The sequence below is a fragment of the Lycium ferocissimum genome, chromosome 8, assembly GCF_029784015.1.
Source record: "Lycium ferocissimum isolate CSIRO_LF1 chromosome 8, AGI_CSIRO_Lferr_CH_V1, whole genome shotgun sequence".
Taxonomy (NCBI): Eukaryota; Viridiplantae; Streptophyta; class Magnoliopsida; order Solanales; family Solanaceae; genus Lycium; species Lycium ferocissimum.
Genome location: NC_081349.1, coordinates 9,949,812 through 9,973,702, shown reverse-complemented (window position 1 = coordinate 9,973,702; position 23,891 = coordinate 9,949,812). Strand labels below are relative to the sequence as shown.

Here is a 23,891-nt window from a genome sequence, read left to right as displayed (position 1 = left end):
AGTTCGTATGGATACCTATCCTAGGAGATGCCTAGGCAGGCCCTTGAGGTCCTCCTGTGCTCACTTGGCGCACAAACGGGACTACCGTGTATTACACCCCCGCCCTTATATATGCGTTAAAAAAGAAAAACCAAGTTCTAGCCGGACATCATTTTTCAGAATTTGGCCTTTTCTCACTCTCCCGAACTCCAAACGAGGCAATCGTCTGTTCCTAACTCTTTCTCTTGACTTCTTCACTCCTCCATAAGTTTCATCTCATCCCCATACTCGTGGAACGAGATATAGCCTTCGGGAGCTTTGAAAAGAAAAGTAAACGATCTTCAAATGACGCCAAACTTGGTAAGCACATTCCATAACATCCTAGGAAGGGTCCTCTCACCCTAAATCCCAAGATTTCCATAGCTCGGAAACGCACGGGACTCGATCTCGCGCGTGGCCTCGTCCGGGCCGATTCATCCCGGATCTTGCTAAACTCCTTGGCACTCTTATAATATGCCATAGAGCATCTCTAGATGCTTATTGACTCTCGCCCGTCGGAGCCCCTTGTTGGTGCACGTCGCCCGCGCGCGACCGACACCGGCCTCGCGCGGCCGAATCGGGCGCATGGCCGACACCGCCGCGCGCACGGGCCGACACTCATCCGCGCACGTCTCTCGCACGACCGACACTCGCTTGGCCCTCCCGCGCGCGGGGGGCGCCAAGGCGCCAACAACGAATAACTAGCACGGGCTTTCATCATCTAGTTGGAGAGATAAAGAGGGACAAACCGCTCTTCATATGGCTGTCAAAGGCCAAAGTGTTGATGTGGTTAATGAGCTTATTCAATCATATCCTAATTTGGCTACAATTATTGATGGAAAGGGTATACTGCCTTGCATATTGCAACGCGAAAAGGCCGCATACTGGCTGCCCAAGATTCAGAGTTGGATTTAAAGATGAAATTTGAGGTGAGTTTTAGAATTTTATCATTTGAGTGTGTTTTTACTTTTTTCTTTTTTTCTCCATGGAAGAAGATAATGCTAAAGCTTGATGATGATGATGGGCGGGTCGACGGGGTGGGTCAACAAAAAAAGTGGGCATTTTTTTTTTTTGAAATTGGGTAATTTGAGAGGATTTGGGGATTTCCATCCAAATAGGGGTATAAGTGTGAAGTTTGAAGACACCAGGGATATTTTTATTAACTTTCACTAACGGAGGATAAATTTAACTAATAAAATAAAGTAGAGGGGTATATTTGACCCTTTTCCCTAAATTTTACTAGGAGAAAAAGATGCGAATGAAAATCATTTTAACTTCAACTTTAAATACCTACGTTTTTGTCAATTTTGACCAAATATTGTCTGGTGCCTGCTATTTAACTTAAAGTGTTCCTCAATTTCATGTTGAAATTATACTAACGAACCAAATTTCAAATTATAAAATAAATATTAATTTTCAAATAATATTTCAAGTTAATATAATCATGACCTCACGATAAATGTATCTTTTAACTTCAACTTTCAATACTCCGATAATCTCTAAAAATTGGTTCAAAATAATTGATGTTTCACAAAACTAAAAAAATATTTAGTTCTCTTTTTCAAATTTGCCCTTAACACATTCCCATATCTCCATAATAATTATGTCAACCTAAAAAGAAAAGAAAATCATAATTAAATATATTTTAGTCAAAATCTCTCTTAATTTTTAGGGATTAGTGAATTCTTTAATCCATCTGCCTTAGTTTAAAACCTCAATTATTTTGAACAGGAGGAAATAACCTTTTTTAATAACTACTACATCAACCAACTATTGCCCCAGATGCCTATCAAGAAAATGAAATTAAAAAAAAAAAAAAAAAAAAAAAAAAGGAGATTCATTGGACCCACACAGAAACACATTTCCACTTTTGGCGCCTCATTTACTTTTTGTTTTTGGAAAGAAATATCCAACCTCGAGCTTCTAAAACTAGAGTCCGGAATCAAAATAGCCTAAAAAAAAAAAGTTTTTGAATCAAACTACCCCAATAAAAAAAAAGTTACAAAAATGCCTTTAGTGCAGTAATAAACCAGTTAACGGGGATACCAGACCGCTATAGCGCAAGAATTTCCCATTAAAGCGTCCTGTCTTTTTTTTTCCAGCCCTTTTGGTTAACCCTTCTTTCATTACACTTTTTAACGTACTTTGACCGTAGATTAATCATGCTTCGGGATCCCGGAACTTTAAGGTAGGCTCAATACATCAAGGATAAGAAAATCTTCGGATGGCCGTTTTAGTGGTTAAAAAGTGCTCGAACACCATTTTCGTTTGAAGGCTTAGTGTTTAAACTTGTTCATTAATAATTAATTTTTTTAGTCAAAATTGCAGCATTCAACAAATCTCAAAATAATTAAATTGCATCATTCATAACAATATAAAAATACTTAAACTTGTTCATTAATAAGAAACCCAAACTTTTTAAAATACAATCATCAAAGAAAGAAAAAAACTTAAAAAACATTCATCAATTAATGTCCTTGAGTTGATCTTCCGCCACCACCGCGAGATGTGCCACCGCGAGATGTGCCACCACTGCTAGATCCACCACCATGAAAGTTTCCTCCACCACGAGAGGTACTTCCACCACGAGATGTAGTTTGACCACCATGCCGTAAGGGACACTTGCGCTTATCATGACCAACATAATTGCAAAATGAGCATTTTCAAGTGTATCTCCCCGGTGGAACATCCATTTCATTATGAATACGGGAGTATGCTTTCTTTTTGAATTTACGGATAAATACTTTATTTACAACCATTGAAAATGGATCCGGTGGCCAATAACTCTCACTACTAAGTGGGTAGAACCTTCCAGCATACGTTCTTGCATAATTTTCAACTGTATATTCCTCAGTCATGTACGGGGTGGCGCTCTTTCCCATTGCGATAAAACACTTGAAGGCATGAGAACATGGCATGTGATATGATTGCCACTTGCCACATGTGCATGTTCTTGGAATCTCACAAATTGTGTGGACGTTACCTCCTTTACCTTGGTGCACACTTGTTGTGAGTTCAAATATGCGCTTCGGCAGAGTTGTACTCCATCCGGTCATGTTTCGAGCCTTATATTTGTGGTACTCGAACATTGTGACGGTTTTGGCATCCATTTTAGACAAGCCGTCGTACGCATGTGCTTTGGCCTCTTTTGATCTATTGACGAATCGCTCCACAACCTGCTTAAAAGTCATTCTCACCATTGCGGTAATGGGTAGTCCTCGTGCAGATTTCAACAAGCCATTGAATGACTCAAAGCTGTTTGTTGTCAGCATATCCCATCGCCTACCTTCATCCTGGTGTAATGTCCATTTGTCTTTATCAATTGCATTCAACCAGTGGAAGGCTTCCTCATTCGCCCGCCTAATGTCCATCTCAGTGTTAAACTTTCTCCGATGCTCTAGCAGCTCGCCACATCCAATTACAAAGTGCTGGGGTTCGATATGCCTTTTGGAAGTTTGCCTTCAAATGCCTTAAACAATAATGATGGTAGGCAAAGGGTGGCTCCCACCCCTGCAAATTGAACATATTGTGCAATATGCCATTTCCCCTCGATATCACACATATTCCCATGCGATCCTTAATAACGTGTTGCCTTAAGTAGTCCAAAAACATACCCCACGTACTAATGCTCTCATTAGCCGCAATTGCAAAAGCTAGAGGAATATAGCTCCATTTGCATCCATTCCAACTGCAATTAGCAGTTTTATGTCATATACCCCGTACACATGTGTTCCATCTATTGATATTACAGGTCGACAATGAGCAAAACCATCAATGCATAGTTTGAATGCCTAAAACACAAATTCAAAAATATTACCGGCACACTGTGCTTCGATTTGAGCTTCCATTCAACAACAGTACCATGATTGAAGTGTTGCAGAGCCGCCATGTATCTCGGCAACTTCTTGAAAGAGCCCTCCCAATTGCCGTAGACTATCTCATGTGCACGCCTACGCCCAAGATTCGCCTTCCTCCTACTAAATGCTTTTGCTATATACTTTCAGAGACGTAATACAATCTTAATACTGTGGAACTTGAAAAAGTTGAAATATCAAAGATATGGCAACGAGAAACATTATATTAACACCAAAAATAAAATAAACTTAGGCGAAGGGGATACCTTGGGTTTTTTCCAATGTCGCCAACTAATACACGAACAATCACATTGGTATCTAGATTGCAATGATCATCTGGGAGGTCACTTATATCACAGGTGTGCTTTATGTAGAACTTTGAAATAGACCACATTTTTTCAGCAGTTTTCTTACCACGGAGCATCCATTCGCAGCCTTGATATTTTCGCTTGCAGACCAATCGCCAAAGTTTTCGTGTGGAATCATCAACTTTAAACTCCCTTATCCCCTGGATGCAATAAATCTTAACAGCCCTTTCCAATGATTTTTTCGAGCTGAAAATCATGTCATTTTCAATATGAGCCTTTTGTTTTAAAAGATCCACCGACTCTTTTCACAAACTTCGCCGAATATGATCATCATCCTTAGTAAAGACAAAAGTATCTGGGCGATCTTGAAGATGATCAAGATAGGGATCTCATCGGAATGCCACTGAATCGGGGTCAACTCTTGCTGTTGAAATTGGCTTTGCGGCTAAACCGGAGGTCGACTCTTGTTGTTCAAATGGTTGCTGTGAATTCAGTTCCTCCTGGTGTGCCGGACTGTTCATCATGTCTTGCAACAGTTTTACTTGATATTGAGGATTAGTTCCAACCTCACCTTCATCGTCACTTTCTTCCGCATTAGGTATTTCCTCACTATCGCTGGATGATGTCACTATATAATTCGGATAATCCGGACCATCCATAGCAGGTCTTTGCCTATAATTTGGTGCAAGCACCACATTCTCCCTACATAAAAAATTAGAGTATTTTAACTACTACACATCAAATAATATTATTGATGTTATAAAAAATAGACATACAGATAGTAATCAACTGCACCAAAACTTGAGGAAGGACCGTCCGATATGATCCATATCAGGTGTATAACCCCTAAATAATATAATCGACATCATTAGTAGCATAATAATAATGTCACTAATAATAATAATAATAATAATAATAATAATAATAATAATAATAATAATAATAATAATAATAATAATAATAATAATAATAATAACTTTGTAAAAAATGAATATTTACCATTGCCCATCAAATTGCTGACTTAAACTATCCAGAGGCATTTGGCTCGTCAAAATGCTTTCATAAGTACTCATGTCAGGGTAATTGTGTTCATAAGTAGGTTCCGCTTGAGTGACTTCAGCCTGAATTATAGACGGGGCTTCTCGACGAGGTCTATTTCGGGCTTCCCGAGAAGCCCTAGCTATGAATTCAAGTCGATTAATGGGGACCTTCTCTATGTACATTTCAAGGACGTTTAAAGTTATGCATTGACTATAATTATAAGGCACCTTCAAATAATCAGTCAAAGAACCATTGTCTTGAATGTACCACTGTCCATAACTAGTTACACCTTGCGGCGTAAATGACATTGGATATTTTCCAATTATATTTAAATCAAAATCACTCCTACTAACTTGTAGTCTATTATACAAGGCTTGGAGTAGTTTTGAGAATTTTAAATCAAGTGGAAACTTAACATGGTATTTTGGGGGAGAATCATAGCGCAAATTATTTTCCTCAAATATAATTTGTCCGTCCCAGAATAAAGAAACTCTAATTTTTGGAACATCTTCCAGTTTTTGAATAATTTAGGAGGAATACAAAACGCAAAAACTGGATGAAACTTAGAATTTGTGTTAAAAATTGGATGAAACTTAGAATTTTTTCCCTTATTCGAACTCTGTATTAATAAGATTTGAAGTTTGAATATTGAACCAACGCATGCATGCAATTAGTATGTCTTGCAGTGTTACATCAAATCAAATAAGTACGGAGTGTTGCATAACGTATGAATTAACCGCGTTATGTCAGGCCTGAATATAGCGCAGTAAAATACTACGTTATGACAGTATAATACATTAATTTATTGTGTTATACTGTCATAACACATTATTTTACTATGTTATACTGTCATCACGCACTATTTTACTGCGCTATACCGCTGTAATATGTTGTCACCTCAACTGCCATACAGAAAAACGTCATAATTCGAATCAAACTCTAAGTGTTATATAACGTAATTTGACGAAGAATAGTTACCAACCACACAAAATTGAGTTACTATGTCATTTTTTGACCAATTTAGAGATATTAGTCGTGTTATATCGTTCACTCCAGAAAACATATTCGACGCAATGGGTAGGACATGGGAATTGGGTGAAGATTTTGAATACTCAAACAACCCTAACGACAGAATCGAGAATACAATAATAAAATTAGAGAGGAGTGGATTGGCGTGTTAGGGAGGCTGCAACACTGGAGCAAAAGTTAGCGTCAGTAGGGCTTAAACGCCAAAAAAAAAAAAATGCTATGTCAATGCCTCGTGGAACTCTACAAGAGTATAATTTTGCTCTTAACCATTTTCGCGAAGAGAACAATCGGATGCAAATACGTTACCTAAGGGTAGAATATGGTGTACATGGTAGCACAAGATTTGGATCCAAGTGGGATTCGGACTGTGAGATGTCCGATGAAGATTAATATTTTTTATATAAAGTAAGTAGGTAGGGTCATAAAGACGCCCCCCCCCCCCCCCCCAATTATGAGTACATGGGGGTTTGCAACTATATAAGTAGCAATTTCTTTTGTTATTAGACTACAACGTATTCAATGTCGAGTAGTAGAAACTTAGCTTGGTCTTTACCCCTTCCAAAAGAACCAAATAGCAGTGATGATGAGAGTTCAAATCATAGCAGTTTTTTCGAGCGATACCAGTTATTTCAAACTAGATGAGCTAAATCCCCACCTTCTTATAGAGAGTAATGATGATTTCTGCAGTGTGAAATATTAAGATCCACGAGAATATTATTGCGGTTTACGCCGAGAATGGTCACATCAGCTTGCCGAATGAGAACGTCTTGTTTCTGACTTGGAAAATCTCAACGCTCCAATCCCAACAAGGTACTCCTTAACCATGCCTCAAGTAGGTCCAGAAACTTGCGATCTTGCCGTGCAAATGATTGGAAAAGAAAACAACAGAATGCTGGCAAAACGATGTAGATATTACATGCTAAAGTTGGCGAAGAACAAGCATCATCAACCTAAGTAGAGAACTAACAACATCGAAAAAAGATGTGTCTTAAGAAACCGACAATATTTTTCTGAGGACGATATTGAGGACTTGTATTCTGATGAAGATTAAGAATGTTGTGATTTTAGTTTTTAGTTTAATTTATGATGATGTTGTTATTTTGAAGAATATTAGTATGTTTATTTTTTCATCAACTCAAGGGCATGAATTGATGAATGTATTTTAAGTTTTTTTTTTTTTTTGATGATTGTATTTTTACTACTTTTGATTAATTATTAATGAACAAGTTTAAGTATTCGTAAAAAACTTAAAGCTAATGACACCAAGCCTTCAAACGAAAATGGCGTTCGAGTACTTTTCAACCACTAAAACGGCCATCCGAAGCTTTTCTTATCCTTGATGTATTGAGCCTACCTTATTAATCGCATAAAAATAAGTAGGGTTCTATATAAAATATTAAAGTTTCACGGTCCCGAAGCATGATTAATCTATGGTCAAAATACGTTAAAAAGTGTAATGAAAGAAGGGTTAACCAAAAGGGCCAAAAAAAAAAAAAAAGGACGGGACGCTTTAGCGCAATAAATTACTGCGCTATAGCAGTTAACGGAGCCGTCCCCGTTAACTGCTTTAGCGCAGTAAATTAAAGACATTTTTGTAACTTTTTTTTTTTTGTTGGGGTAGTTTAGTTCAAAAACTTTTTTTTGAGGCTATTTTGGTTCCGGACTCCTAAAACTACTAGATATAAAACCCGTGCAAGCTTAGTGAGATAAACTTTTCTTAATCTTATCCTAAGAGCAGTAGTGCAATAAATCTACATAATTAAGCACCTATATCATTTATATCCAAAACGTGATCAATTATTCATTTTTTCTAATCCTATGCAAATTAAACATTTTATGTTTTTCTTTTTCTTACCATATGAAGAATTCTACGAAAAAATACAAATTGAAAAAAAAATTCAAACCATATACTTTAAACATTAAGAGTATCACTTTTTTTAATATAAAATAAAGAACTGAGGGATGAATATGTTGCAAGATAAATTTAATTACTAAAAATGCTTAGATGGACGAGTAAAGTATAAGCGGGTGGTGTGGAATGATAATGAATTTTAAGTGGGACCCACATGAATATGATAGCCTTCAAACATGCAAAAGAACGTGTCAAATGGCAAATTTATGTGGGTCCACTATGCTGCATTAAATAGAAAATTCCTGAAATACCCAAAATATCCCCTGCTAAGCAGGGATGTTAACGAAGTCCCCTGTTTCAGCAGCCTGTCCCTCACTTCTTATATATATAAGAGACAGAATAAAATGCCACTGCCACCCCCATTTCTCCTCTTCTTCATCATCCTTATTGGCTACTGCCATTTCACCTTTCTTCTCTACATTTCTCTGTCTGAAGTTAAAATTCTCAAGAATCTTATTCTTTCTGAAGTTAAAATTCTCAAGAATCTTATTCTTACTTTTATCTCTCAAAAATCTCACACGTCACCAACTACCAACTGTCACAAATCTTGATTTTCCTCACCCTTTTTTCTCTCCAATTTTCTTCATCTTTTTCCCCCTCTTAAACCAAACATGCACTCTTCTATCAATCTCAAACATTCATCTCTTCCATTTCCATTGACAATTTCATCTATACCCACTAAGTCAAATCCTCAATTTCCTCCCAAAAACCCAATCTTTTTTACTTCTCTAAAAAATCCATCTACTTTCTTGACAATTTCATCAACACCCACCAAGCCAAATCCTCATATCTCTCATAAAAAACCAATCTTTTTCACTTCTATGCAGTATTCTGCAAATAGGTATTACTCTAATTCAAGTTCAAGAACTAAAAAACCAAACCTTTCCTCAGTTTCTTGCTTAATCATGGAAGAACCACCATTTGATGAAAGGTTAAGTGTTGCTGACAAAGTTCAAAGTTTATCTTTGGAATTTAGGTCCTTATCAGAACCAATTGATAGAGTTAAAAGATTATTACACTATGCAAGTATACTCCCTCCATTAAATGAGTCATCAAGGTTACGAGAAAACCGAGTTTTCGGGTGTACAACACAGGTTTGGTTAGAAGTTAGGATGGATAATAAGGGGTATATGAGGTTTAGAGTAGATAGTGATTCAGAAATTACTAAAGGGTTTTGTTCTTGTTTGATATGGGTGCTTGATGGTGCAAAACCAGAAGAAATTCTAAGTGTTACAGCTGAGGATTTGGCAGATATGAACGTGGGGTTACCTAAAAAAGGACGTTCAAGAGTTAATACTTGGCATAATGTGTTGTTTAGCATGCAAAATAGGACTCAAGATTGTGTTCAGGAGAGGAATAGAGCTTTGCCTTTGGAAGATCCAAAGGGATCTGAGGTTAGTGTTAGGGTTGGCAAAACTAGCCCAAACCCATTTGATCATTTAATGGGTTTGCCAGAAATGATTTGTAGATGGTGATTTGGCTATCATAGACCCCAAACCGACTATCATCAACCCAAATGACCCATTAAATGAGTCTAAACTGACCCATCAATTGTCCTTCATTCATAAGAATAAAAGCTACAAAACATGATTAACTTCTTTTTTAATTATTATTTAAATTTATTTTTTGTAATTATTTTTGTTTTTTTAAATGTTCATGTTTAATTTTCTTTAGAAAAAAATATTTTTATTTTATTTTATTTTATTTTTTCTTTCCTTATTTAAAATTTTTTACTAGTAACTTTTTATTTTTAAGTTTTAATTTTTTTTTTCTTGAGGGTCTATGCTCATCTCGTTTTGTTTAACCTATTCAACATACGTTCGCCACTCTTAGTTATGTACAAGACAACCATAAAAATGTATAAAAAAGACAAAGGGGTAAAAGAGAGGAATCTGACAAAATCAATATTCATTAAGTTAATTAACATTTAATTTTCTTTTGATTTATTTTCGGAATAGTTTCGAATATAATTTATGTACTAGGATAACTTATGAGGAAATATTTACAGTGAATATCATTATTATTTTAAGTAAAAGCGTACGTTTGAGTTTTTTTTATATCTAAAAAGTATTTAAATTTGATTTTTCAAACATCGTTTATTTAGAAAAGCATGAGCGAAAGAATATTTACAATCAAAGAATATCGATATTTTTAGTTTCTCAAAACGTTGAAAGGTGGGTTAATTTGGGCGGGTTGGGTTATGACCCTTCATTTAATTTATCTTGACTACCTATCTTAAATTTCAAATGTGTTTTAGGGCGGGGGGTTTTGGCCCATCTATAGGTTAAACCCATCTTAATCCACCCAACTTTAGCCCAAATGGCCCATTTGCCACCCCTAGTTGGTGTTAAGTAGCAATTTATATTTAATTGGCTTGTTTATGTTTTTGGTTGAATATAGTACACCATGATCATGGGAAGATCCAAAGGGATCTTTGAATTCTGCTTTTAAACAAATGAGTTTGTACCTTTAATGATGGACTACATGAGATATTACTTTTTTTTTTTGTAGTTGGAATAGTAGTGCATTAGAGTTTGTTTCTTATTCAGGATAATTTAAGTGGTAAATTAGTATTGAATATAAAGTGGAAGTTCCACCAACCACCACTTTCAGTAATTTTTTAGTCCTTTCAAATTTTAATTAATGAAATATGAAAATCAATTGATATTTTAAAATTAATAAGTATTTGGTTTCATTTATAACATTAAAAGTATAGAAAATAATTTTTTATGTACTTTTGTTTATAAAAGTTAAATGTTATCTAACCATCAAATGTCAGTATAAACTAAAGCCTTAATTCCCGCTGCCTCCTTTTACCCCTTCGCTAGTTCCTCTATATATATGAACCAATTTAAGCACAGTACTAAGGAAAATTTAAAAACACACACACACACACACACACAAAAAAAGCTAAGCAATAGTTCCAAAATAATACTCCCTCGGGCGATATTATATGATATTTTTAACTTTAAATGATTTTTTTATATATAATTAAGAAAGATTTAATTTTTTTTAAAGAAATTATTCTTATTTAGATAACGAAGCTCTTACAAAACAAAGAAATCATATTACATAGGTACTATTTAATCAAGAGTAATTTAGTAAAAATACCTCTTACTTTCTAGGGCAGTGGCGGAACTAGAATTTTTACTAAGGGGTGTCAAAATATAAAAAAGTAAATATACGACGAAATTAAAGGGGTTCAACACATAGTATATATACATAAAAAAGTATTTTTTTTTACGTATTTACACAGTGTAATTTTTTGACAAAGGGGTGTCGGTTGGATGCATGGGTCTCCACCTCTGTTCTAGGGTGAATGAATTTCTCAAGAGATGCGTATAAACTAAAATCGACATAAAATATGAACAGAAGGGAGTAGGATTTTGACTATATGAATTCTCTATACTTGTTTCACTTTATTTAAGTTCTTATATCATCACTTGCAGAGGCGGATCTAGGATTTGAAGGTGGCGGGTGCCACAATTTTTTTCAATGTACATCTTATTAGGAACGTATATTTGGGTCAGGTTCATCTCTTTTTAGTTTATTCGGGTCAACTTAATAGGCTTTTTTTTATTTGCAAATATGAAAATTACATCTCAAAAATCAAGAAACGAACATAATTAGCATCTTAAACAAGGAATCACACTCATTAACACCCATTAACAATAGAAGTAAAATCAACATTTTCACCAAGGGACTTGCATCTCTTATATATATTAAAAAATGAATTTGCACAAGTAAAATAACATCTTCAATAAGGGAATTACACTAATCAACATAAGAAAAATAATAGAAAAACTCTTCAATAGGTAAATACACCCCATAAGTAAATGTAGAATTAGATAAACTACAAGTTCTCAAAAATAAATCATAAATTTCATGTTTTTTCTAAGCAGTGCTTACGAAATTTTCATCACAATTTAAGTAGTAAAGTGATTTAAATTAAATTTAACTATTATAGAATAGCATAAATTTTTATAATACACTCCCTCCGTCTATTTTTATTTGTCCATTATACTAAAAATATATGTCCACTTTTACTTGTTAGTTATATAGTTTGAAAAATCAAGACATAATTTACCATTTAATACCTATTTTACCCTTATTATTAGGTACTCCAATTCATTTCTCATTTTACTTGTTGTCTCAAGTCAAATATAGACAAGTAAACATGACGGAGGGACTAATAAACAAAAGAAATTATAAAAAAAAAAAATGAATTTTGATCTCAATCCAAATTCCCATTGAGACCCAGGTTTTTCGATTTAATTACTCACAGATTTGAGATTAAAAGAAATGCTTAATTTAAGGGATTTTGAAGTTTCTATTTGTGAGTTATCGCTAGAGATCATAGATAAAATAATAGAAAAGAGGAAAGGCAATATAAATAATAAAAAGATAAATAGAAAATTGGGAGAGCCGAAAAGGGAATTACTGATACAAAGGAAGTAAAAAAGCACAAAGAAAAACGGGAGTCAAAAAATCTTCAAGATAGATTCAAACTTATGTCTCCCAGTAGTGGCACCTTTGTCTAATTTACGACTGGAGGTGGCAGAATCAAATATTTAACCTAATTTAAGCAAATTACAATATAAATATATAAAAAAAATTATTAACCTAGGGGGTGCCATGCCTAGAGGTGGAAATTTGAGCCCATATTTAGAAAACTACCCCATTTAACCCACATTTTAGTGAGTTGGGTCACTAATATTTCAGCTGGATAAATATGGGCTTCAAGTCTCTTTTTAACTCATAAAAATATGGGCAAATATGGATAAAATATGGGTATCCATATAAGAACACACTAGACCCAATCACAACTTATTTTGAAAATGAGAAATTTCTTTCTTACCTCCAACCCCAACCCTTACCCCACCACCCACCCCCGACATGCCCCCCCCCCCCCAACATTTTCTATTAATTTATTTTACTTCTTTAATAAAATATAAAATGTGAGCAACCCACATTTTTTTATTTAATATACTTTATTTTACTTTTATAAAAAAAGAGAATTTTTTTTCTTACCTCCCACTCCGATCTCTACCCCAACCCCCCCCCCCCCCAACCACATTTTCTATTTCATACATTTTATCTTTTATAAAAAGCGAAAAAAAATTCTTACTTCCCACTCCCAAATTTCAATTTCATATATTTTACTTTTATAAGATATTTATAAAAAATGGGAAAAAAATTCTTACCCCCACCCCCCCCGGAAAATTTCGTTTCATATATCTTCTCTTATAAATTTTTTATAAAAAATGGAAAAAAAAATTGCTTACACCCCACCCCCCGCCAAATTTCAATTTCATATATTTTACTTTTATAATTTATTTTTTTTATAAAAAATGGTTTCTTAACCCCCACCCCACCCCCTCCATGGACCCCCCTCCCCCCGGCAAATTTCAATTTCATATATTTTGCTTTTATAAATTTTTTATAAAAAATGGAAAAAAAAAATTCTTATCCCACCCCATGACCCCCCCCCCCCCCCCCCCCCCCCGCTCTCTCTCCACACCCCGAAATTTCTATTTGATAATATCAATTATGAATATATGAAAAAAATAATTTAACTTGATAAAAGAAAAAAAATTATAAACATTACACCTGAAATAATATTACACTTGTATAGTATGGGTTAACCCATAACCAACCCACCCATTTATCACTCAACCCCTATTTACCTACATGAAATATGGGCGGTTTGAAACCCAACCCGTTTTTGTTCAAACCATTTTCAACCAAACCAAATCCACCCATTTGCCACCACCACCCTAAAGGGTGGATCCGCCTTTGATCACTTGTTTTGTTAAGGTAGTCTCTGATAGTAGAGTTCTCTAAGTCATTCTTTTATTTTACACTACTATTTTAAGGGTCTGTTTGCACATGAATGTTTTTCTTGTTTCCTTTTTTTTAAAAAAAAAAAATTAAAAAATAGTAGTTGGTTATATATTGAACTATTGTTTAAAAAAAAAAAAAATTGAAGATGAATTTTAAATTTGAAAAGTGTTTTGACCAGTTTTTTAAGTACCAACAAAAGATTTCCACTCACAAAACTTCTACTTCTTTTAAAGTTAAATTCATGTTCAAACATAAATTCAATTTTCAAATATCTTTTTCCAAACTTTTTCTCGAATATCATATTTTTAATGTCCAAACTAGGGCTGGGCATAAATACCGAAAACCAAAAAATCGGACCGACCCGAACCGAACTTCAAGAAACCGAAACCGAAAGAACCGAACCGAACCGAACTAGTTTGGTTCGGTGTTTGGTGTTCACCTTCAAAAAATCGAAACCGAAATAGCCGAACCGAACTTTGATGAAACCAAACCGAAGAACCGAAATTTATACATTACCCAAAAAATTAAAATAGTCCAGGCTCATTAAATTTAAGCCCCAAAAAAACCCAATTGTAATAAGCTCTCTTTTACTTTTGTTTCCCTAATTTTCCACTTCAGTTGAGAAAATCAAATATCGTTAACAAAGAAAGGTGACTAGGATGTGTCTTTAGGATTAATGTATGTCCTTTATGTGTTTTCTTAATTATTCTTACTGTATGTATATAACACCTAGTAATCCTATATTATGGTTATGATTTTCTGTTCTTATGTATGCTGTTTGTTTGATTTGATTTAATTTGTTAATTTTATGTTTTGTTGCTTTTGAGAATATGAATTAGTGTAAATGGAATCACTTCTAATATCATATAAAAAAACGAATTGAAAAAACCGAACCCAAACCGAACCAAACTTCAAAAAACCAAAACCGAAAGAACTGAACCGAACTAGTTTGGTTCGGTTTCGGTGTTCACCTTCAAAAAACCGAAACCGAAATAGCCAAACCGAAGTTTGATAAAACCGAACTGAAGAACCGAAAGCCCACCCCTAGTCCAAACGCTTACTAAGTATCTAGTGGACTGAAAAGATTTTTCATAACCAAATTAACGATTTAAGTATTAAACTCAATCATATTTTTAATGTCCAAACGCTTACTAAGTATCTAGTGGACTGAAAAGATTTTTCATAACCAAATTAACGATTTAAATATTAATCTCTATTTATTGATACATTAACATAGATTCTTTGCTTCCACTAGTAGACAATATTCTCTCTCTATAAATTCGTCACCATATATATATATATATATATATATATATATATATATATATATATATATAATGTGTGTGAATCAAAAAGTATATCGTAGTCTCACATTAAACTTTGATCCAATGAAACTTTTACATGTGGCTTTTGTGTCTTTTTCCTTATTGCATATTCTTACTTTTACAATTTTTTTTTTTTTATGACATTTCACTTGGACCTTTGTAATTGGTTAATGCTATAGTAACTTTTTATGAATCTATTTTTTTCTCCTTATTAGATTATTTTTACTCCTTTATCTCAAAATAATCCCACTTGTGGGATTTCACTTGGTATGTTGTTGTATCTCAAAATACTTGTCATGTTTCGCTTCTCGAGGGTCAAATAACATATTTTTAACAAATGTGTTAAAAAAAATTTCACTATATTGATAGGAGAATTGCAATTTATAGCATTTTATGTATATTTTTTTAATATCTAAATTTTAATTTTAAAATATTAAATTAAGCTAACTCAATTTAGCTTCGAAATTAGTTAAATTGCCTTTATATTTTGGGACGAAGAGAATGTATTATTTGTCTTTATACATTCTGGTAAAATTTGGATAACTTTGGAGCCAAATTTTCTTTTACAACCTAAACATTTATTAGGCATTACAGTATCTTTTATCCTTAAGCCTCCAATATTTTGTCTCTTTAGTGGCCTCATATGTGCTTATAAAGATCTGTCCTAAAATTATTTTTAAATATACATTTAAAATCTTTTACTTTATTAATGTACTTTAATTACTCCCTTCGTCTCAAAAAATTTGTCATGTTTCGGATTACAAGTGTCAAATGATATTTTCTTTGATCATAATTTTTTAAAATATTTTCTAAATATTTTGAATTGTTAACCATTACTTATAGTGCTTTTTGTATGGTTTCTAAATATGTAATATTAATTTAAAAAAAATTAAAGATTCTAAGTCCGAATTCACACCAAACATTAGTTAATTTGACTCTCGTAATCTGTAACATGACAATCTTTTTGGAACGGAGTGAGTATTATTTACTGAGTAATATTCTTGTAGGATCATTAGGTTAATTTGTGTAAAGATTCTAAAAGAAGGTTATAAATATTGTAGAATAGATTTGAAGTTATTGAAATTTTTTGTTATTGTGTTAGATGACTCTAGAAGATGGAAATACGAATTTTGCTAATACAGGTGAAAATAAAATACATTATTAAAAAATCTTAAATGAGTTCAAGATAAGCACAAAATGAGTTTGAAGTAGGGCGGAGATAAGAGTGTCGATAACAGTTTCGATCGAACCCAGTAGCTTTGGTTCACAAACTTTGGATTTAAACGATAAAGTATCAATTTAGTACTAAATAACTTAAAAAATAAGAATTCAGAACTCATAAATTTCAAATGTTGGCTCTACATCTAAATTGAAGTAAATAATTTTATTAACAATGAAAACTAAAATATTTAAGAATTTGGGCCGAGCTTAGCACGGGCCTCATGAAACTAGTAATGCAAACAAGCATAAATTGACGCATTATTGATGTCTAGAGGAAGCTAGAGTAGGTTTCAGTCTGTTTTGAAGCAAAAGAAAACTCCTCAAGACTCGATATAAACTTGTTACTCTTTTTATTGGGTCACATGTTTTGGTACGAATGGCAAAGAAACACCAAAAAAAATTAAAACACTTTACGTAATTGTGTGATACTTGGAAACAAAGTTAATTTTGCTAATAATCTTGTTTACTTGCATGGATTGTAGTGTTTTGTCCATTCATCAAGTTTCAATCGCTGATTTTCTATATCATGATCATATTCTCTACATCTTATGATGACAATGAGATTCTTGCGAAATTATAAATTGTTCTCAAGATTCTTATCCAATTTTTACGGTACCAACTTTTGGTATATTTGGTCGAAGTTGAAATATATGTACTATTATTTAGACATAAATTTTACTTGGAGAAAAAAAAAAGTGAGTCAAAATCATTTTAACTTCAACTTTAAATATCTTTGTTTTCCTCAATTTCGACCAAATATTGTCTGCTGCCTACTATTATACTTAGAAATATTCCTCAATTTCAAGTTGAAGTTATAATAATGAACCAAATTATGAGATAAATATTAATTTTCAAATAATATTTCAAGTTAATATAATCACGACCTAACGATAAATATATTTTTTTAACATCAACTTTCAATGGAGTACTTTTTTTAATAACTACTTCAACCAACTACTGCCCGCAAATTCCTATTAAGAAATTGAAATTAAGGTATGTGTGGAAAGCCACCTGGTAATTGGAATTGGTGAAGTTACTAGGGTAGTAATTACACAACATAGTAATTACAACGATCTATTTATCTGTCATAGCGTAGTTACGGAGTAATTACAAGCGTATTGCTTGGTTGCGTAGATGTAATTACACAGTTTGATAAATTTTAAAAATAAAAATTAATTATCAAAAATTAAAAGTTAGTATTTGAAAAATATGTACCTTTAAAAATGATATAAAATTAGAAATTAAGATACATGTTGTTTCTTAAAAATATATTAATTAATAATCATATATTTGTAACTAATATTGTAAAAGTAATTGATATATATTTCTCAAATTAATATTATTTTATAAATTAATTAATTATAAAGACTAAAACCATATATTTTGTAAGAATCATGAACCGAATGTTTGAGAAAGAGATTAATATTTATAAATATAATGTCGTAACATTATTCAAATGTTTGACAAAACAATCTATCAATTCTAATTGAACATGTAAAATAACAAGTCAATAGTAATAAAACAAAAAAAATTGAAACCAAAAATATAAAATAAATTCAAAATCTATTTTTTTTAAAAACATAATATATGTCCCAACATAACAAAATAACTTCCAACATAACTTAAGTAAATATAATTCAAAAGAAAAGGAAAACATAATGCTATGTCCTAATTTCAACAACGAAATTCTACTTTAATGTCATCACTCATTATATGCCAAGTTGTTAATGACTCATTTTTTTCTAATATTAGGAGGTATAGTCTACAAAATTAGAATAATAATGTTTTACGCTAAATGAAGAAAATAAATAAGAAATAAAAAAATACGAGCAATTACGTGGAATCACGAGAACTAAAGGTTGGAAAATGAGAAGAAAGAAAATGAAAGATATATAATGTAGAAGAAAATATATTTTAAAAATAAAAATAATTTGAAAATTAAAACAAAAAGAAATTAAAAAAACATTAAGAAGTTACCTTGTAATTAAGAATTGAAGAATGTAATTATTATCTCTCAATATATCCAACTAGTGAAATTTTCCGCGCTTCGCACGCTCACATGAGACCTTATTAAATTTTATTTTATTTATTTCTAATACCCAAATATTAAAAGTAATAACAAAATACTTTTGTTAAATCTAAGATATTTTTAAATTTTCTTAAAAAAACTAAACCTTATTAAACTTATGATTTTTTTTTCTAATACCCCAATATTAAAAATAATCACAAAGTATGTTTTGTGAAATTTAAATTATTTTTTATTTTCATAAGATAACTAAACAAACAAGTTTGTAAATTCAAACTCTTATGTATAATTCAAAAACTAAATTAAACAAAATAAATAAAAATATAACCAACATTCTTAGTTAAAGAAAATAAAAAATACAAAACTATAACAACAAATAACCTAAAATAAAAGTCTCGAAATATTTCCCGTATCAACAAAACATATATATTAAAATGATATATAAAACACAACTTTTAGAGATTGAGGAACTTTGAGAAACCAAAAATAGATCTAAGAATTTCAGAATATCTTTTGCATCGCATACACATATTCATGGGGTTTAGATAGAGGAATAAGGTTGAAATTTATTTGAAAGACAAAAAAAAATAAAAAAAAATTATGAAATTAAACATGGACAAACAATAGCTTATTCATCTATCTACAACAGACTATCATAAACTCCGATCTGACTAGAATACATTTCATAAACTCCGATTTGACTGCAATAAATTTTAAGTATAACTATCAATTCTCTCATCAATTTAACACTATGATTCACCTCAATCTTCAGTTTGTTCTCCCTTTTCTTCTAAACTTGTCGTTTAAAGTTCCATTATCCTGATAGCTTCATCCAATGCCTCTAACATGGGGGTAACTGGTATGCCTTTGTTGTCTCTTTATATATCTATCTGCATCATTTGATCTGTCCTAGATTTCATGAACTCATCAGGTGCACAACGGCAAAATTATATGTTTACAACCCATATACACATGTAGAAATAATTAAAAAAAACCTTTGGGGTACGACCCGTTTCAAATTTTGCTAACGGGAGATGCTTTGTGTACCGAATTGCCCTTTTTATTTGGAATGACAAAACAATTTGTTGATTTTAATAAAAACAGTATAGAGAGCCAAAAGATCATAATAAGCAGTGCTCTTAATGTTATAAAAGAATACAAAAACAAATTAAGAAATGAAGAATTCGTCATCAGAATAAGAGATAAAGCAAAGATTTCATCACCAAAGCCCATATTTAAAGAGGTTTTCTGATGGCATTTTAGAAGATGTACAAAAGTTCTTTTGAGAATATAAAGAATCTATAGCTAGAAGTCCAAACAATATATAATGAAATAAATATCTTCAAATATGGTAATGGGGAGAAGAAACGGTGGTGGACGAACTTGAAAGCTGATAGTGGGCTTTCAATTCTCCATTAGTATACAACAATTAATTATTAATATAGTAACTTAAGCACATTGAATTAATATGGCAGAACAAATACTTTATTAGCATAGCAATTACAAATGAAAAACCACTACTCTTAACAATCATACCATCTGCTGAAGAAAACCAATTGGATACAATAACAAATAATTAATACACTATGAATTAATAAATTTAATAAAACTCAATAAATAGGGTAGCTTATTGTTAATTCTTTAATTAAAAATTAAGGGGGAAATATAAAGAGGCCAAAAAAGAAGATAACAAATAAATAGAAATAATGACCAGAAAGAAATCACATCATTCTGTTTATGCCTAGTTATAAATTACGTGATGATCATGTAATTGCAGATGTAACAAACACATCAAATTGTCAAATTGTCAAAGAGGCCAAATTGTTTTATTGTTTAGAGGTTTGTATTTCCCTAATTCAATTGCATGAGTGGCTTACCAAACGTGAAAAACGAGATTCATTGGACCCACACAGAAATAAATAGGAGTATATTTCCACTTTTGGCGCCTCATTTACTTTTTGTTTTTGGAAAGAAATATCCTACTTCGGGCTTAAACCAAACATGCACTCTTCTATCAATCTCAAACATTCATCGATCTCTTCCATTTCCATTGACAATTTCATCTATACCCACTAAGTCAAATCCTCAATTTCCTCCCAAAGACCCAATCATTTTTACTTCTCTAAAAAATTCATCTACTTTCTTGACAATTTCATCAACACCCACCAAGCCAAATCCTCATCTCTCTCATAAAAAACCAATCTTTTTCACTTCTATGCAGTATTCTGCAAATAGGTATTACTCTAATTCAACTTCAAGAACTAAAAAACCAAACCTTTCCTCAGTTTCTTGCTTAATCATGGAAGAACGACCATTTGATGAAAGGTTAAGTGTTGTTGACAAAGTTCAAAGTTTATCTTTGGAATTTAGGTCCTTATCAGAACCAATTGATAGAGTTAAAAGATTATTACACTATGCAAGTATACTCCCTCCATTAAATGAGTCATCAAGGTTACAAGAAAACCAAGTTTTCGGGTGTACAACACAGGTTTGGTTAGAAGTTAGGATGGATAATAAGGGTTATATGAGGTTTAGAGTAGATAATGATTCAGAAATTACAAAGGCGTTTTGTTCTTGTTTGATGTGGGTACTTGATGGTGGAAAACCAGAAGAAATTCCAAGTGTTACAGCTGAGGATTTTGCAGATATGAATGTGGGATTACCTAAAAAAGGACGTTCAAGAGTTAATACTTGGCATAATGTGTTGTTTAGTATGCAAAATAGGACTCAAGATTGTGTTCAGGAGAGGAAGAGAGCTTTGTCTTTAGAAGATCCAAAGGGATCTGAGGTTGGTGTTAAGTAGCAATTTATATTTTATTGGCTTGTTTATGTTTTTGGTTGAATCTAGTACACCATGATCATTGGAAGATCCAAAGGGATCTTTGAATTCTGGTTTTAAAGAAATAAGTTTGTACCTTTAATGATGGACTACATGATAAAATACTTTTTTTTTTGTAGTTGGAATAGTAGTGCACTAGAGTTTGTTTCTTATTCAGGATAATTTATGTGGTAAATTAGTATAGAATATAGTGTGGAAGTTCCACCAACCACCACTTTCAGTAATTTTTTAGTCTTTTCAAATTTTAATTAATGAAATATGAAAATCAATAGAGATTTTAAAATTAATAGTAAGTATTTTGCTTTTCGTTTATAACATTAAAAGTATGGAAAATAATTTTTTGTATACTTTTGTTTATAAAAACTAAATGTTATCTAACCATCAAATATCAATATATATACATAACAGCACCTCATTATTGCACCAATTCGTACAAACCTGTATAAACTAAAGCCTTAATTCCCGCTGCCTCCTTTTACCCCTTCGCTAGTTTCCTCTATATATATGGACCAATTTAAGCACAGTACTAAGGAAAATTTGAAAACACACACACACAAAAAGCTAAGCAATAGTTCCAAAATATTACTCCTGATAACTCCATTGATAGGAGCTTGAATTACTAAGATAGAATGAAGAGAAAGCTTAAGGAATGAGGAAATTTGAAGAAGAAGCTAACATATGGAGAATGAATGAGAAGAAGAGAGGAGAGAATTCAGTTATAGAGAGATGATTTCTAGAATTTACAATGATATAGAAATGATTCCATCATCTGGAATATACTTTACTTGCTTTATATATACATCTCACACTTAGTTGAACTACCTTGAGTTAGTTAACTCTAACTACCTAACCATCTAGTGTAGTTAGTTATAACTACCTAACCATGAAAGCTTGCATAACATTTACATGATGTATGCTCATGTTAACACTCCTCCTCAAGCTCATGGTTTAAACAAGTTCATTACTCCAAGCTGTTTGAGCAGGTACTGGTGTTGTGCCTTGCCTAGTCCCTTTGTTAGCAAGTCTGCTAGTTGATCATCAGTGTGCACATACTCAGTTTTAAGTAGCCCTTGAGAGATTCTTTCTCTCACAAAATGACAATCAATGTCTATATGCTTGGTTCTCTCATGGAATATAGTATTGGCAGCAATTTGGATAGCAGCCTTGCTGTCACACATCATCTTCACTGGTACTTCAACTTCTACTCCAAGTTCTTTGAATAGTCTAACTAACCAAGTTACCTCAGCTGCACATGTAGCCATGCTTCTAAACTCAGCCTCAGCTGAGCTTCTAGACACAGCTTCCTGTTTCTTTGACTTCCATGACACTAAAGCTCCTCCAAACTTGACTAGATAGCCTGTAACTGACCTCCTAGTCTCCAAACATGCACCCCAGTCTGAGTCACAATAGGCTATCAACTTAGTAGCATCTTCAGCAGGCATGAACAAGCCTAATCCAGGTTCCTCTTTTACATATCTGATTACTCTGAGTGCTGCTTCCATATGTGAAGTTTTTGGACAATGCATATATTGACTTAGTACCTGAACTGAGAAAGCCAAGTCTGGTATGGTCATGATAAGATATAGTAGTCTTCCTACTAGCCTTTGGTACTTGCTAGGATCCTGAAGCAACTCATTATTTACAGACAGACTCTTCTTATTGTTTTTACTTGGAGAGCCCTGACTACTATCCTCAGGCTCTTGCTTATCTGTTGTTTGATCATTCTCAGTATTGTTGCTTGAGATGCATTGATCATATTGGAATGAGGTCAATTTCTGACTAAGTTCAAGAGGAGTACCAGCTGTTTTGGCTCCTCCTAAACCAGATTCTGCTATTAGTTCTAGAGCATACTTTCTTTGAGATGGTATGATCCCTTTATTTGATCTTACACATTTAATGCCAAGAAAGAACTTGAGCTCACCCAAGTCTTTCATCTTGAATCTCTTCTGTAAATCTCTTCTAGTGTCACACAATAGTTGTTGACTATTACCAGTTATCAAGAGATCATCTACATAGACTAGAATGATCACAATGTCATTACCAGACTTGCTTGTAAACAAGGAGTAATCATAGTGACTCTGTTGGAACCCCATATGTAACAAAGATTCAGTTAACTTCAAGTTTCATTGTCTAAGGGTCTGCTTAAGCCCATACAATGATTTATGTAGTTTGCAGACCTTATGAGACTCCTCCTGTCTGGCAAACCCTTCAGGAATCTTCACGTACACCTCTTCTAGGAGATCACCATTCAAGAAAGCATTATGAACATCCATTTGGTAAATAAACCAGTGCTTGGCAGCAGCTAAAACAACAACTGATCTAACTGTAACCATTTTGGCAATAGGACTGAATGTTTCTCCATAATCCAGACCCTCTTGTTGGCTGTATCCTTTGGCAACAAGTCTAGCTTTGAACCTCTCCACTTCACCATTAGACTTGTATTTGATTTTGTAAACCCATCTGCAGCCAATAGG

At 32.8% G+C, this 23,891-nt stretch overlaps 2 protein-coding genes across 2 annotated transcripts; both read left to right on the top strand.

Annotated features, from left to right (window-relative positions):
* Nucleotides 1–8,645: 8,645 nt before the first annotated feature.
* On the top strand, nt 8,646–9,637 carry LOC132066009 (sufE-like protein 2, chloroplastic). Its single transcript, XM_059459415.1, has one exon. It carries the CDS (start codon nt 8,774–8,776, stop codon nt 9,635–9,637), a length of 864 nt encoding a protein of 287 aa, XP_059315398.1. The 5' UTR covers nt 8,646–8,773.
* Nucleotides 9,638–20,442: 10,805 nt separating this feature from the next.
* On the top strand, nt 20,443–21,714 carry LOC132066008 (sufE-like protein 2, chloroplastic). The gene has a single exon (XM_059459414.1). The coding sequence runs from the start codon at nt 20,443–20,445 to the stop codon at nt 21,379–21,381; it is 939 nt and encodes a 312-aa protein (XP_059315397.1). The 3' UTR covers nt 21,382–21,714.
* Nucleotides 21,715–23,891: the final 2,177 nt, after the last annotated feature.

Bases quoted from the DNA above. Each gene is read 5' to 3' on its own strand.
- LOC132066009 (XM_059459415.1), top strand. From the start codon at position 8,774: ATGCACTCTTCTATCAATCTCAAACATTCATCTCTTCCATTTCCATTG.
- LOC132066008 (XM_059459414.1), top strand. From the start codon at position 20,443: ATGAGTGGCTTACCAAACGTGAAAAACGAGATTCATTGGACCCACACA.